The following is a 17,574-nucleotide window of genomic DNA, read 5'->3' on the forward strand; positions in this document are numbered from 1 at the left end:
TGGAATAATTTGCAAGCAGCAACATATAACAACAAAGAGGAATAATAGTACAGCAACAACAGAACATGGAATAATTTGCAAGCAACAACAAAGAGGAATAATAGTACAGCAACAACAGAACATGGAATAATTTGCAAGCAGCAACAGTATAACAACAAAGAGGAATAGCAACAGTATAACAACAAAGAGGAATAATAGTACAGCAACAACAGAACATGTGAAATATTTCAGTGGCAAGAGGAATAAAGCAACACTAGCAAGAAATATTTCAGTGGCAAGAGGAATAAAGCAACACTAGCAATTTCAGTGGCAAGAGGAATAAAGCAACACTAGCAAGAAATATTTCAGTGGCAAGAGGAATAAAGCAACACTAGCAAGAAGCCAAAATTGGCAAGAGGAATAAAGAAGTCAGTGGAACAAACAGTACAGCATAGCAAAAGCTACAGAATATCAGGAGCACTCCAATAAATAATAGAGAGGAATAAAGCAACACTAGCAAGAAGCCAAAATTGGCAAGAGGAATAAAGAAGTCAGAAGTCAGTGGAACAAACAGTACAGCATAGCAAAAGCTACAGAATATCAGGAGCACTCCAATAAATAATAGAGCAGTACAGCATAGCAAAAGCTACAGAATATCAGGAATATCAGGAGCACTCCAATAAATAATAGAGAAGGATTATCGCAGAGCTCAAGGAGAGGAATATCAGGAGCACTCCAAACTCACTCAAGAGTTTTAATCAGCATGTGAAGCTCTTCAACGGACATATTTGCTAAGGTAAGGTAAGAAGGTCATATTTCAGCTCCACTAAGCCAGAATATCAGGACTCCACTAAGCCAGAATATCAGGACTCCACTAAGCCAGAATATCAGGAAGAATAAGGAAAGAGGAGGAAGTATAAATCACGCAAAGATGCTGACCAGAATATCAGGAAGCAAAGACAACGGATACATTTGACTGATCTGTATATTTTGAAGAGAGGAGAGACTGATGACCAGAATATCAGGAGGCATCACGCAAGAATATCTGAAGATGCAAAGAAAAGAGGAAAAAGTCTGAAGAAATACAACAACGGAGTTTCAACTCACCAGACCACCTAAACCACATGGAGACTACAATCAGCACATGGGATTGACAATAAAGAATTAATTCTCTCCAACGGATTAATTCTTTCTTCATCTATAAATACAGAACACTTGAGCAAGAAGAATAAATGGAGATATACAAGTGAAAGGCAAGAAAAGCAGTGTGATACATCTGAGAATAGCAAAGCAAGAAAAATCCGAAAAACCAAAAATCCATATTTTTAGTTCCTGAGAGTTGGAGAAAAATATTTTCTTTTACTACCTTGTATCAAAATTTCTACTGAGTGTAGATAGAGGGCTGAGTAACAAGAGGAGCTTGTGAAAACCCTAGGGAGTGTAGCTTTGTGCGAGACACTCGTTGGTGTAGGAGTATAACTTTGTGCGAGATACTCAAATCTCTACTGGGTGTAGATAGAAGTGCTGGGTTGGCACTTGGTGTTCACTATTGTATCTGGGTGATTGAAGATAGTGAAAGGAGTAGAGTGGACGTAGGCTGGGTTTGGCCGAACCACTTAAAAAATCTCTCTCTCATTTACTTACTGCCCATATATGTTTTGCTCTGTACACATAATATCTGCTTGCACGTACACACACTAATTTGCAAGATTCATATTTGTGAAACCCATTTAATATTCCTAATTTCTACAACTTGCTTATTTGGTTTTGCTAATTTCCTGCATTCATAATATTTTCAAGACCCAGGCACTATTCATCACTATTCACTCTTATCTGGGTTTACCAATTTCTGTTATCTCCTACGTCCGCATGCAAGCCAAATTTATTGTATATCATATTTGAGCTATTCAAAGTATTTCTATCGTATTGCATGTGATATATCTCCTCTCTATCACTGAGTTTTAATTATAGCACTTTACGTACATTATTCCGCTGTGCATTTCAAGTTGAATTTATTCACTTGAAATTATTTTAGTTAAAGTGTTATTAATTTTTAATTTGCTAGAAAAGTCTATTCACCCCCCCTCTAGACTTTTCACCACCCATTCGGGACCAACATTTCGGAACTCCTCCAACTCCTTCTAGGCAGTCAGTGCAACCAAGCGGGCAGTCTGAAGGTCCAGCACCAACTGCTCGTTGCATTGTTGCTCGGCCTCCATTGTAGAGTTGTTAGTGGCTAACTGGAAGTTCAGCTCCTCCACCTGTTTGTTGTGATCTGTCCGAGCAGCATGAAGAACCTCTATCTCTGAGATGATGGCCTTGTGGTATCAACGGAGTGCTAGTTGAGACATCAGAAACTACGAGCAAAGAAAGATCAAAATAAAAAAGTGGCTAAGTACGGAAAAAAAAAAGAAGAAGAAGACTGCATTGGAAAAACATGTACCTGATAAGTGCGATGAGTTGCCCCGAGCAAAAGGTCCTCGACATCTAGCCCTTCAACGGAGTCTAGGTCGCGAGGAAAGACAACCTTGTCTAGCCAGTCGCCTACAAGGCATTTGCCCTTGTGGATGGCTTCATTGGCCCCTGGGCCGACTAGTATCCTTTTGGCAGCTGGAAGCTCGACCATAGTCTCGCTGGGGCATTTCATCTTCGACCGGCGAGCAGGTAGCGCAGTCGGGGAAGCTGACTCTCTCCGCCTGGTAGATACAGCGGCCTGCGCGCTGGCAGCTAAAGACCTACCGATGACCAGTGGGGCCAGGCTGCATGCACTTGTGGGTAGTGTGGAGCTAGTAGTAACCACACCTTTACCCTTCTCGGCAGCAGTCAGGCGGGCTAGATCTTGAGCACGAAGGAGTGCCTTGCGATCAGTCATGGTGGCGGAAGGGGCAATTGATCGTACTCTGAAGAAAAATCGATGGCTTCTTTGGAAGTGGCCACGGTGGTGCGAGTAGATAATGGGCAATTAGTTCGTCGTGCTCAGATTCCTCCTCTAAATCGTTGGACAACTGCTCAGTGTCGTTGTTGCCTGAAAAGAAGAGCGTGAAAGAGTAAGAGCAAAGCGAGTAACGTGCACGCAGATAGGAAGAAAAGGAAAGAAAGAAAGCAAACCTGTTTTAGCTGCGCCTATAGGTAGCAGACCAGCCTTTTGCATGGCACTCAGGCGAGACTAGCGACAAACCGAGAGAAGTTCTCCCTCAACTAAGGTCCTGACGAGTTGCACGAGGTCAGGAGGACATGGTGACCTTCTATCAAGACAATAGCAGGCAGCTGCCTAAGTAAGAGGGAAGTCAAAGGCTGGGTGTGGGCCAGCCGGCCTGACAAAGAAGAACTCCTCTTTCCAGCCCTTATGGGAGGACTCCAGCTTATCCAAAAATTTGTGACCGTCCTGAGCACGAATTTGTACATGCCCGTGGGCCATTGTACCGACCGCAGTCAGTCGAAAAACCTGGTGGAAGAGAGCCAAAGAAGCCTCCCTCTTGAGGTGATAGAGAACAACAAGGAAACTGACATGAAGGCGATGCAAGTTAGGCACAAGTTGCTCAGGCACCAGCCCGTAATAACTAAGAAGGGTTTTGAGAAAGGGGGAAATGGGGACCTGGAAGCCACAATGAACCAACTGGTAGTGTATACCAACAAAACCACCCTCTCGTGGATCGGTGATCGGCCGCTGACCAACTTCTTGAGTTTTTGCTGCCGAGCCAAGCAGACAATAAGCATGAGCATAGTCAATAGTGGAAATGGAAGAGCAACGAGGTACGGGGCGCTCCAAGTCCTCAAAATAGCCTGGGTCTCTCTCAATGACTCGGGCCCTAGAGGTGGCTTGGGTAACAGTCGCTGGTTAAAGAGAAAAAGAGGTGGCTGGAAAAATAGTATCGCCTTGGCGAAGAGACGAAGAGGACAACGCAGGGGAAGATGACATTGTGAAGGAAAAGGAGAAAAAAGAGAAATTGACATTTTGAGAGAAGAAGACGGCGACCGGACAGCGGAGAAGGGATGATTAGAGGTAGAAAAAGCGACCGGAATAGCTAAAGTGGAGAAGGAAGCGTCGAAGGAAAAAGAAAGATTAAAAAGAGGAAAGGAGGGAAATTGAATGATATTTATAAGGATAGTTGGACGAATGGATCGCGACATGTGTCCCGAATCGGACAGACAGGGAGCCATTCGTACTGACTAGCAAACAAGACGGTTACTGCCTCGAAAAGATAACCGGCAAGAATTGAGGAGACACAATGATTACGCCGTATTGATGGTGACGGTTGCATAACCAGTAGGGGAAAGTGCAACCATTCGATAAAGTGCAATCTCGATCGGCTGCGGTCTGATAAAGACGCGGTTTTGAGCTCAGCTTCACTGCAAAATTGACAAGGATGACTGCTTGCTTGAAAGTGAGGGACTAGTGATGAATACCCCGACTAGGGTACCAGACCCGAGAAAACCGGTATTGGGAGCCCACTAGTTGACTGAGCGTGAACAGACATGTAACTCGGGTTGTTTAGATCTATGTGGCTTAGTCCAGGTAGCCAGTTGGGAGGCGGTGCCCGACCGGGTGCGCTCCGAAAGGCGGTTATCGTGCGTAGAATTATGAAATTCGGGGTGAAATTTAGGGAATTTTGCCTTAATCAGAATTTGGTAACTCCCATGCTAAATAGGCAGTCCTGAACTGCCTTCCTAAATCATACTACGTATTTGTTAAGAATTTTACTTATTTCCTTGATTAAGCTTATTATTCTTGTCTAAATACCCCCCTGGGGTCACATTGTAAGCGGAGCCCATTCTCTCTCTCTCTCTCTCTCTCTCTCTCTCTCTCTCTCAAGTTGGAATAGAAATACAATTATACTTTCTTTAAAGTTTGAATATTCTTCTTTAAGTTCTATGGTGGTGTTGGCCAGCCGAAACAGTTGTCTCATATCCGTAAAACCAACAATCGGCACCTTTGCGTCTTCTTCAATACCTAGAACCACGAAATCTCCAAGAATGAAATATTGGTCAATCATCACTGGTGTGTCTTCCAACACTCCTGCTAGTCTCTTAATTAACTGAGCAGTCTGCCATTTGTAAACTCATAGAGGTGGGCTTTGGCTCACCAAGATTCAACTTCTTGCAAAGCAAATATGGCTTGATGCTTACGCTAGCCCCTAGGTCACACAAAGCTTTTCAAACCACAAAATTTCCTATAACACATGGTATAGAGAAATTACTGGAGTCCTTTACCTTAGGAGGTAGAGATTTTTGAAGCATAGCACAATTCATGGCTCCCTTGCTCAAATCAACAACAGTTTTTCCCTCTACCTCTTTCTTTTTGCTTAAAGCTTTTATTTTTTTTCAAAAATTTCTTGTAAGAGGGAATTTGAGGAACTTACTCTCAAACTTACTTAGCAATCTCTTGAACTTTCTCCTTTTCAGCCTCCGAAGATTGCCACAACCTTTGAGAAAAAGGTAAAGGGTTGTAGGGGATTATCGGGCCAACGTCTTGGTCACTTTTTGCCTTCTTCTTTGGTATTCCTTGTGCTTGAACTCTTCCTTTAAAATCTTCCTCCTTTTCCTTCCTACCATTTTTCTCAACATCATATTCCACCTCATCCTCAAAATGTTTCTTTCCTTCATTCTCCCCTAAAACATCCCCATCCATGGGAAATTGGGGATCCTTCAAGGTTTTCCTACTCCTTGTAGAAATAGCATTAATTTGATGCATTTAACAATGCGAGCAAAGTGATTAGTCACATATCCATACAACGAATGTTCCTACAAGGGTTAGTATTCCAAATGAAGAAAATACGAATAATGTTCCACAACATAAATGTTATAGATTAATTGGTTTAAGAGATATGGTCCATCGAAATCGAATGGGGGAGAGTTAGAGAATTAGCAAAACACGATGTACCAACTATTACTGTTGAACAAAACAGTGATGTTCATAGAAATAATGAGAATACTAAAACCACGATACTTAACTATAATAATGAAATCTATAATAAATATAAGATAATCACCGATAATATTTTTGCATATTTTGTTGCAAATAAGACCATGAATGATAATCTAAAGAGTGAACTAAGAATTGTCTTAAAATGTAGACAAAGGCTTGAGTGGTCTAAATAGAAAGAAGCCATGGAATCTAAGTTAGCTTCTTTAAAGAATGAAAAGTCTTTGGTGAGTTTTTGTCATAAAGAGAAATGTGAAATATGAGGCCAGAAAATATAAAGCATGATTACTGCAAAATTGTTTTCCCAAAGACCTGAGCTAACTATGATGAGACTTATTCCTCAATAATGGATATTATTACATTCTGTTTCCTAATAAGTATGACTTTCCAAGAAAATCTAGGAATTCAATAAATTGGCGTAATAACTTCCTACTTATATAGTTCGCTAGACTTAGAGAAAAAGGCATATACTACTCGAGAATTCTATTTGATCAAGTTGCAAAGATCGCTCTATGATTTGGAGTCTGGACGAATGTGAAACCAACATTTGAGTGAGCACCTAATAAAAGATGGATATAAAAATGATCTATTATGTCCATACGTATTGATCAAGAAATATGATCAAGGATTCACCATAGTAGCTACTTATGTAGATAACATGAATTGGAACCACTGATGAAATTAATAAAACCATTGAATGTCTCGAGTGTGAATTTCAAATGAAAGATATGGGAAGAATTATGTTATACCTTGGACTTGAGCTTGGGCATAGAAATGATAGTATAATTATCCATCTAACGATACACACTAAAAAGAATATTGAAGTGTTTTAATATGGATAAATCACATTTGTTGAGCACCTCAATGATAGTCAGGCACTTCAAGGTAGAAACTGATGAATCTTGTCCTAGAGAAAATGGTGGAAAAGTACATTGGCCTTAAGTGTCGTACTTAAACGCAATATGTTCTTCGATGTACCTTGCACAACCTAACATATTATTTGCAGTAAATTTTTAAGCTCGATATAGTTTCGAGCCTACCTGGAGGCATTGAAATAGATAAACATAATTTTCATTATCTTTATAGGATAGTGAATTTAGTGTTGCTATACTAAAAAAAAATAAAAGGATTATGGATTAGTAGGGTATATTGATGTTGGATTTAGATTCGATCCACACAAAGCTTATTCATAGATTGGTTATTTATTCACCCATAACTAACAAAACTACCATATCATGATGTTTTACTAAGCAAACGCTAGTAGCACCATTTTCCAACCACTTTGAGATTATCACCCTACATGATGCTAGCAAAGGCTGTCTATAGTTAAGATCATTTATAGGGCATATAGAAGTCATATGGATTAAACACAAATATAGATACCTCAATGGTTATTTTCGAAGATAATGTTGCAAACGTTGAAAAATTGAAAGGTAGTTACATTAAGGGTGAAAAAACAAAACACAAATCATCACCTAAGTTCTTCCATATACATGAACTCCAAATCACTTAACAAGTTAATGTTAAGTAGATTAGATCCAATGAGAATAGTATAGATCTTTTTACTAAGTCCTTGCCTACCTCAACTTTCGTAGCATTGAAGCATTAAGGATTTGCGTGTGTACTCTTTTTCTCTTCGGTATAATTATTTTCCCACATGATTTTTCCTACCAAAGTTTTTAACGAGGCACATAAAGGCACATCCATATGGTAATTAGTTAAAAGGGGAGTTGAGTTCACAAAAAAAAAAAAAAGAAAAATAGGGAGAAGTCATGGAATATTTGAGTTCATGTTGCATTTGTTATATAATGGACAATGGTCCAGACAATGTTGTGTGAACCATGGTCATCAAATAAAATTGTAGCAGAATTAAAATGATATTTTAGTATTGCTATAATGAAACTAGTGTTTGTGAAAAATGAAACTAAAAAGTAGAGCTCATTTAATAATGTATATTGTCAAATGATAGTAGAATTAAAATGATACTTTGGTATTGCTAAAATTAAACTAGTATGTGTGAAAATTAAAACAAAAATTAGATCAATATTGTCAAATGAAACTGAAGTGTAATAAAAATGATACCTACTTCATGGTCCATAGTAAAATTCTTTCATGTTGCTATATGTACCATGTTACGCGATATAAGGATTGGACTACACATATCATGTGAGCAATCATTATTGTATGAACCATGTTCTATACAGCTGTGTGGACCATACTATACACAAATAATGTACTTTTAGTATATTAAAAATGTACATTGCATTTAGAGAAAGTACATTATTTGAGTATTGAAAGTACATTATTTTATATAATGTACATTCAGTATATAAATAATTTACTTTTATTATATTAAAAATGTACATTGTATTTAGTAAAAGTACATTATTTGAGTACTAAAATTATATTATTTTATATAATGTACATTCAGTACACGAATAATGTACTTTTATTTTATATAACAATGTACATTCAGCATTGTGTGGACCATGGTCCACTAGGGGTGTGCAAATTAGGAATTTATATCGTGTACCAGGATACACAATGCATTGTGCACCACGATCCAAAATGACGTCGTTTTGGTTATTTTAATTAACGATTTTTCCATTTCCCGTTCGGCCTTAACTTATAAGATGAGTCTGAATATTTTGTGATAATATTATGTGCATTTTGTTATGACATTCTGTGTATTATAGTCATTGATTCTGTGTATTCTAGTATGTAATTCTGTACATTATTGATTTCCAATACCATACCTCATGAAAAATAAGAGATAATACTTAGACTTATATTCTGTGTATCTTTTTCATTGATTCTGTGTATTCTAGTATGTAATTCTGTATGTTATTGATTTCCAATACCATACCTAATGAAATAACATAGATAATACTTAGGCTAATAATTCTGTGTTTTCTATTCATAAATTATGTGTATTCTGGTATATGATTCTGTGTATTCTGGTATATAATTCTCTACATTATTGGTTTATAATATCATAATCATGGAACATAAGAGATAAAACTTAGGCTTATATTCTATGTTATCATTTTCATTGATTTTGTGTATTTTAGTATGTAATTCTGTATATTTTTGATTTTCCAATACCATACCTCATGAAACAACATAGATAATTCTTAGGCTAATAATTCTGTGTATTCTATTCATAAATTCTGTGTATTATGGTATATGATTCTGTACGTTATTGATTTCGAATATCATACCTCATGAAATAGTAATGCTAATACTTAGGTTATTGGTTGTGTGTATTCTATTGAATGATATGTGCATTCTTTTATATATATACATCTGCACATTAATGATCTAATTTTTTATAATTAATGTTATTGCGGTACTGGAAATCAATAATGCACAGAATTATGGTATTGAAATTACTAATGTATAGAACTGTATAACAGAATACACATAAACACTCAATAGAATACACAAAATTACACATAAGAATACACAGAATTACACATAACGGTGTCCGTCGCACGTCAACTCCCCACTACTTAGTTAAACGACGTCGTTTTCGACCACTGTGGACCTTGGTCCATGATATAACGATTGGTGCAAACTTTGGTAAATTTTTGGTTAACCAATCGAACCGACAAAGTTCGATTAGTTGTTTTTTAAAGAAACTTTTTCGGTTCGGTTAATGGTTAAATGTTTTTTAAAATTTCGGTTAACGGTTAATTCGGTTCAAAACTTTGGTTAACCGAATTAACCAAATGATTAGCCGAAATTTAAATATATATATAATCAAATATGTAAAATCCCTATAAATTTGTAGTGTTGTTATAGCATTGTTTTTTTGTATATTTTCTTATAGATTTATTATTATACGTATTATTTTAATTGGATTTGTTATTATAGGTATTATTTTTATGATTTAAAACTTTACCTTAAAAAAGTTCGGTTAATCGGTTAACCAATCGATTAACTGAAAAAACTTTGATTCTATTAATTCGGTAATACAAAGTTCGATTTAGTTAACGGTTAAAGTTTTAAAAAGTTTGATTAAAACAGTTCGATTAACCGAATAGTTAACTGATTGCACACCCTTAAGGCAATCGTTATACCCTGCACCACGGTGTACATAGCAATGTGCACCACGAACGTAAAACGACGTCGTTTCGGTGTTAGTGGACGCGGACGCGAATGACTCCAGGGAATTCATTATCTATAATATACATAATCATTATCTAGAATACACAGAACGTTTTCCTAGAATACACAGAATGTTTGCCCAGAATACACAGAATATTGACACAAAATACACAGAATTCATCCTCCTAACATTCGGATGCACAAACACATCACAATCTGTGTTAATAACATGAATACACAGAATATTGACACAAAATACACAGAATTCATCCTCCTAAACATTCGAATGTACAAACACATCACAACATGTGTTACTAACATGAATACACAAAACAGTTGCCTAGAATACACAGAACGGTTGCCTAGAATACACAGAATGATTGCCTGGAATATACAGAATATTAATATAAATACAGACACCGGCCGAACATGGGAAACGTAATTTTCAAAAAAACAAACGGTTAGTTTACAATGCTCAAAACGACGTCGTTTACGTACATGGTGCACATTGCTATGTACACTGTGGTGCACGGTATAATTTGCCCCCTTAAGGTCTATATAGGGAGCAATCATTATTGTGTGAATCATGATCCACACAACTGTATAGACCATACTTTAAAATAATGTACATTCAGTATATAAATAATGCACTTTTAGTATATTAAAAATATAATACATTGTATTTAGGGAAAGTATATTATTTGAGTACTGAAAATACATTATTTTGTATAATGTATATTCAATACACGAGTAATATACTTTTAATATATTAAAAATATATTTTTTGTTATGATTCACGTTGGTTAACACAATAATTTGCCGTAATTTGCCTAATGTGAGTCCAACAATGTTTAGTGCAATCCGGATCCAATAAACATGGATCCGGGTCTGACTTGTTTATGGGGCCCTCTGGCAACCTCTGCTCGTTGAGAATTTTGCCCATTTGCGCTTCCGCTCTGCCCTGCTTTGCACAAGAAATTTGGAGCTTCGCCATCGAAGCCGTTATTCCGTATAAACGCAGTACTGATGGCTCGCCAAGCTTCGAGATTGATCGCTAACTTGTCAAAGAAGCTGAACCCTAACGCGCCGTTGCCGGCGTCATCTCCTCTGTGGCAACACCAACAAAACCGATGCTTTGGATCGCCTACGCCGCCTCCGGCAGTATTTGTTGACAAGAACACCCGTGTCATCTGCCAAGGAATCACCGGAAAGAACGGCACTTTTCACACTGAGCAGGCCATCGAATATGGGACCAAGATGGTACAGAATAATGACAATATATTTTATTCGTATATTTTGTTGTACATATGTTTGTGTTTAATGACCCATTGATAGTTTAGATCTAATAAAGGTTGATACAAATGTAGAATTTGAAATGCAATGTTTTTCCTTCTTTTCAGCATTTTATGTTGATAGTTTATGGGTCTAATTCATTTCTGCTAATTGGGCTTTTCTATTGTAGAATTGATGTAGATTTTACCAAAAATAGGGATAAAGTGGAGAAGCAGAAATTTGTGTACAAAAAAAAAATCTGTTCAGTGTTATGTTTTCTATTTGATATCAAATCAATTAAATGTTTTGAAATTGAAGTAGATGACATGTAATGAGCTAAAAACGTGTGCATAAGTGGCTTTTTCTTGGATACTTGTTAACTAAGTTATACTGCCTTTGCTGATTTATAGAATGCAGCAAATACTTGTAGGAGTTAGTGAGGTTGGAAGCCAGTGCTAGTGGCTGCTTTGATAACAGTTTTGGGGGGATTTTCATGTTTTCTCTCAGATTAAATTAGTCCATTTTGATAGCTGCAAGGCTAAGTAGCACTATGATATTTGATTTGACCAAGTTTTTAAGTTCTTAATGTTTGAACCTTGAGCCGTGAGAGTTTGGTTTTGACTTTATTGGCCTCTTGGCAATTTTTCTTTATTCAATTTCATTATCAAAGTTCATTTTGAATATGCTTCTTGAATTTGTATGCTTCTCTGGTCTATTGAGGGTTTGCTGAAAGTGAAGAAATTTGCTATTTTCTCATTCTTACTTTTTATATGCTTAATCAGGTTGGTGGAGTCACCCCCAAAAAGGGTGGTACAGAACACTTGGGACTTCCTGTTTTCAACTCTGTTGCAGAAGCAAAAGCAGAAACCAAGGCTAATGCTTCAGTAATCTATGTTCCTCCTCCTTTTGCTGCAGCAGCTATTATGGAGGCAATGGAAGCCGAATTAGATTTGGTTGTGTGCATCACAGAAGGAATTCCTCAGCATGATATGGTAAATTACATATTTACATTTTGTCCTACATGCTTGGCATTCTTTTTAGCTGTACCAAGTAAGATAAGAAAAGTGATATGCAATGATTGCAGGGGATTTTATTTATTTATTTATATTTTTATACATGGTTGCATCCCCTTGGTGAAATTAATATGTTTTCTTTTCCCATAAAACACAATGGACTAGAATGAAAGGGCAAGGTTTTTTTGTTTTTTGTTTTGTTTTGTTTTGTTTTGTTTTGTTTTGTTTTTGTTTTTGTTTTTGTTTTTTGTTTTTTTTGTTTTTTTGTTTTTTGTATTTTTTTTTCCATGCTTTGTGTGCACATTTCTGCCTCTTCCTTTTAATTGGAAATTTGGACTTTTGGAGTGAAGACTCTTTATGGTATTAACTATTAAGCAATGTGTTTTGTTTGTTGTAATTCTCATTGGGATTTTAGTATTGAGATTTGAGGAATGGCTTCCCAGAGTGGACTTGGTACACCTCCGCAGTTTTGTAGCTTGTATATTTTTATTTTTTCCTTAAATTTCTGTTAGTACCTTGATTTCTTTTTTGTAGTTCTCGTTACTCATTCCAGCCTCAATAACTGCCAACTACAGGTTAAGGTAAAAGCAGCTCTTAAGAAACAGTCAAAAACTCGTCTTATTGGTCCAAATTGCCCTGGCATTATCAAACCAGGTGAATGCAAAATTGGAATTATGCCTGGTTACATTCACAAACCTGGCCGTATTGGAATTGTTTCTCGATCTGGTACATTGACTTATGAAGCGGTAAGATATACTGTATTGTGTTGAAATATTAAATATATCTGCCTTGGGCAGTCTGCCTTGGGCAGTCCACATCTTTGACTTCTTGGGCAGACTTCTTGAGCAGTGCAGTGTAGTGTCTACCTAGAGCAGTGTAGTTTTATTATGTCTCGTGTGTATATATATTAGTGTGTATATCTGAAATAATAGAGAGTAGAGAGTAGAAACATCTTGTAATCTTTGTATAGATCAGAAATATAAATCAGAAACTTTTCTTTCAGTTCTGAACATCAGTTTTCTGCATTTTTTCTGGTCTGAAACATCAGTTTTCTACATATTGTAATATTATTCTCATGTTTAGTTTCTATCTCTAAATTTCTATTTTTAGGCTTGATACTGCATGAGATGTCTGAATATAAATCCTGTTAACTAGAAATCTTCATTGGAATGGAGATTCTTATTTAAGTTTTACTACTGTTTTAGTCAAAGGACAATTTTCCAACATGAATTCTCTCTCACATTCTATTTGTCCACATTGAAAATAGCTTCACTTTTCCAGTAAATTTGGGTGAAAAATCTAATACTCCCTCTGTCCCATTTTACCTGTCCTATTTACTATTCATTGGTCAAACCAACTCTTTCTTCTTTGCTTATTTTCTTTAATAATTTTTTATTATTTTTAAATTTAATTTTTTGTGTTTAATAGTATTTTTAATGTAGTTTCTAAATATATAAATTTTATATATTAATGCTAAACTTAATATTATGAAAAATTGGATTACAAATTACTTCAGTCAAGCCTCGTTAAACGAACCAGACAACCATTTTGGGACAGAGGTAGTAAATTTTATGACTTATGGGCCCACCCATCACCATAGTATGGTGCTAATGGGGCAGTAATTGCTAGATCTTTAAAATAGGGGACTTTATTTATTTATTCTTTCGATAAGTGAATAGGCCAATAGGATCAATTTCCTGAAGCTTTTATATCCCCAAACATGCTTTTGGTCCCTAATACTTGTGTTTTTAAAATGTCAGTATAATACATGCTGCTTCTGCTCTTAGTTGAACTATTTGAATGGTATTCTATGGTTATGAGATTATTAAGGAAAAAGTGTTTGATGTACTTGATGGTTGTTATTGCTGAGTTCATATTATATAAATTCATTTTCCAAGTACTTTCTGCAGTTGCTATATCATTTATCATTTGTTATTAATAATTCAATCTGTAACCTATTTATAGGTTTTCCAAACAACTGCTGTTGGTTTGGGGCAGTCAACCTGTGTAGGGATTGGTGGAGACCCTTTCAATGGTACAAATTTTGTTGATTGCTTAGAGAAATTTGTTGCTGATCCGCAGACTGAAGGTAAATCTTTTCCAAGTTGGAGTGTAATTTTAATCTAATTTGTATGTTTGTGATATAGATTGTAGTTGGAGTCTTGTTTAAGGTTTGGCATGATGATGCATACATCATATATATGTGTGTGTGTGTGTGTGTGTGTATTTGAAAAGAATGTTTTGTGATTTATAAGCATGATGAGTTATCACGGAATTATATATGCCCAGTGTTAAAGGAATTACTTCTGTTCTTTTTGTCTCTGCCAACATGTTACTCTTTGTATGCTTGTTTGATATTAGTAGCATTTAAGAAGTAAGACTAGGACTAGCTTTCACATTCTATGCTAGGAGTGGTCGATGGCCGAACTATTTGGCTTAGAACCAGTCTGACTTGAATCAGCTTGGTGTTGACTGAACTAGAACAGAGTTTGAATTGGCTGGAGTAGTTTCTCAACCCAATAACAAGTTCTCAGGTGTTGATAGATCCTTTGTGATGGTGTTTTTAGATCTCTCATCCCTCTAGTATTCTCTTTGGTGGGAGTAAAGCTATTACATGATATATTTTTGTTGATATTTTGGTTGAGAGTTGCAATGGAGTTCAGTGAAGAATGCATTGGTTACATTGCAATATTGCATTGTTTCGTTAAAATTTATCAGACATTTCTTATTGGACTTGATTAAACCGAGCTTTGGTAGTGTCTGCTGGACTCAGCCTAATACATGGTTTCTTTAATTTAAATCCAATTGATAAACAGTTTACTGACTTTGAAGACTAGTCTCCCAATGTTTATACATAGAAACAATAAGACTTACTTTCCTCTGGTTTCTATGTTTTCTCTTACTGTACTTTGCATTGGTAGCAGGTTTGTCTTTAGTATTAACATGCAATTTCGGAAGTCCATCTATCCAACGATGGATATCCAATTGTGCTTGTCTTGTCATATTATACCTGCATTGTCCATTTCAGGTATTGTGCTTATTGGTGAGATAGGTGGTACAGCAGAAGAGGATGCAGCAGCCTTCATAAAGGTGAGTAGTTGGTGCCTTTTATATGGCATGATTATAATATTTTATGCAATCACTCTGCTATTATGAGTATCATCATGTATATTAAAAATATTATAAAACCAATCTCATGTTAGAGATTTGAACATTTGATGTACATATTTGTTTAGCGTTTCTTAAACCATAGTTTTGAAAAACATAATAGACAACTTCCTCCAAAACTGTAATGCAGGATTTATTTTAGGTGAGCATACTAGTAGGAGTGTTAGATTATTCCAATTTCTCAAAAACTTTCTAAATGTCTTTTGACCTGTGCAATTGTTTTTTACATGAGATGCAAAGGGTTTTCCAGTCCTTTCTTTTTGGTAGTCTGAAAATTTTAAAGTCTATTACGATGCGCTATAACTTATAAGTGCCGTTTGCCACGTGGCAATTAATAATTCTTTATGCAACTGAAACAGGAAAGTGGAACTGAAAAACCTGTTGTTGCTTTTATTGCCGGGCTTACTGCTCCACCTGGACGGCGAATGGGCCATGCAGGAGGTAATGCGCTGTTTTCAGCATCTGTACACTTGGTTCCACATTCTTATGATCTCATGTTCCTTGCACCAAGCGTCTCTCCCCTTTTATTCACTTTTTAGGGGTTCAGGGGAGAAAATAATGATTTAATCAATTCCAATTGATGCAGAGTTATTAGCTAAAAAACAGCACTTTCTTCCATGCTTTAAGGCTCTCTGTCTCTCTTCTTTATTTTTTTTTTCCTTGCGGTTGTGCCAAATGCTCCTTTCATTTATAATTTTGAATTGATCTGTTAATAGCTTTTAGTTCTGTTTAATCTAGGATTATGTTTCCGCCAAGTATGGACTATTTTATATCTGTCGTTGAGGAATACTGTATTTTGTTATGCTACTGATTGAAGGTACTTTTAAGCCCATACCATACTCAGACTAACCCCGTTCACACTAGGTTGACCCAATTAAGGGGCAAAGTGTTGGCCAGATTGGTTTTTCCATATGAGAGGGAGGTTTGAACTCCTGACCTCTCTTAAGGGATGAGAGTGCACCTCTCACGCTAACCAAGCTGGTTCTAGTGGAAGATTGTTTAATATATGTAAATGTACTCTTTAATTTCTAGATGATACTCTACTCATTTCTAATGTAATATATAGGATTTGTTTCATTACTTTCTTCAAGTTGTGATTTTGTTTGTTTATTTGTCTAGGTTTTCTAAATGGGATTCTTCAGTTACTTTGTATTTTTTTAGTCACGTTTTTGCACACTACGCATTACTGATCTGTTGATCGACTGCTTGAATTTGCAGCTATAGTGTCAGGTGGAAAGGGTACAGCTCAGGACAAAATCAAGACCCTAAAAGAAGCTGGCGTCACAGTCTGTGAATCTCCAGCACAAATTGGAGTCACGATGCTCGACGTCTTCAAACAAAGGGGCCTTGTGTAAAGCCTTGAGCATCTTCAAGCACGAGTCTAGATTTTTTTGATTGACAGATTCACTTTGTCGTATTATCCTATTTAACAGATAACGAGATAAAAACAATGCTGATGCTGCTGCATTGTGTTAACAAAGTGCTCGATGAAAGCCACCGCAATAAGCGTTTGGTTTATACACGTCCAAAATTGCCTTGGCTGTGTGGATCATGTTGGTATCGTGCAATTTGTTGCCTGTTGCAGCTCGGCAAAATACCTTGCGAGTGAGTTACAATTGTGTAACCAAACCATTGGAGTTCCTTGTTAATTGTTATGATAGTAAACCTTTGTCTTGTTGAGTAATAATTTTTGAAAATGTGTCGAATCTTAAAACTATTGTGAATTTTTTGTTACCTTTAGCCCACAGCGCTCTCCGGCTTCGTTGAAACGGATTGTATTCGTAACGCGTACAGTACAACCAAAGGAAGAAGCAGAATAGTTAAACGCAGAGACAAAGTATAATAATAATCTTATTATTCCTACAACATTTGAGTACAAAGAAGTGGTATATATATAATTACATTTGTAATGGAAAATAATAAATGATAGATATAAATTATGACCGTTATGACTATTATATATTGAAAACCATAATGGCTACAATAATATTATTTATAACAAAAACAGTTAGATTAGTGTCCCAATTTTTTTCCATTCGGAGTTGCATTTGTTTGCGGATTCAATTTATAATTTTGAAACATTTTGCAATTTTTTTTTAGTACAGTGTC

The 17,574-nt window shown here is 36.2% G+C and overlaps 1 protein-coding gene across 1 annotated transcript; it reads left to right on the forward strand.

Moving 5' to 3' along the window:
- Positions 1–10,899: 10,899 nt before the first annotated feature.
- On the forward strand, positions 10,900–17,205 carry LOC115995605 (succinate--CoA ligase [ADP-forming] subunit alpha-2, mitochondrial). Its single transcript, XM_031234690.1, has 7 exons — positions 10,900–11,272; positions 12,067–12,276; positions 12,873–13,043; positions 14,263–14,386; positions 15,326–15,387; positions 15,825–15,906; positions 16,684–17,205. The coding sequence occupies exons 1-7, from the start codon at positions 11,039–11,041 to the stop codon at positions 16,818–16,820; spliced, it is 1,020 nt and encodes a 339-aa protein (XP_031090550.1). The 5' UTR covers positions 10,900–11,038; the 3' UTR covers positions 16,821–17,205.
- Positions 17,206–17,574: the final 369 nt, after the last annotated feature.

This window comes from Ipomoea triloba, chromosome 11 (assembly GCF_003576645.1).
Source record: "Ipomoea triloba cultivar NCNSP0323 chromosome 11, ASM357664v1".
NCBI lineage: Eukaryota > Viridiplantae > Streptophyta > Magnoliopsida > Solanales > Convolvulaceae > Ipomoea > Ipomoea triloba.

Coding starts and splice junctions, on each gene's coding strand:
- LOC115995605 (XM_031234690.1), top strand. CDS start 11,039: ATGGCTCGCCAAGCTTCGAGATTGATCGCTAACTTGTCAAAGAAGCTG. Junction 11,273..12,066: donor TCGAATATGGGACCAAGATG/GTACAGAATAAT, acceptor ATGCTTAATCAG/GTTGGTGGAGTCACCCCCAA. Junction 14,387..15,325: donor TGCTGATCCGCAGACTGAAG/GTAAATCTTTTC, acceptor TGTCCATTTCAG/GTATTGTGCTTATTGGTGAG.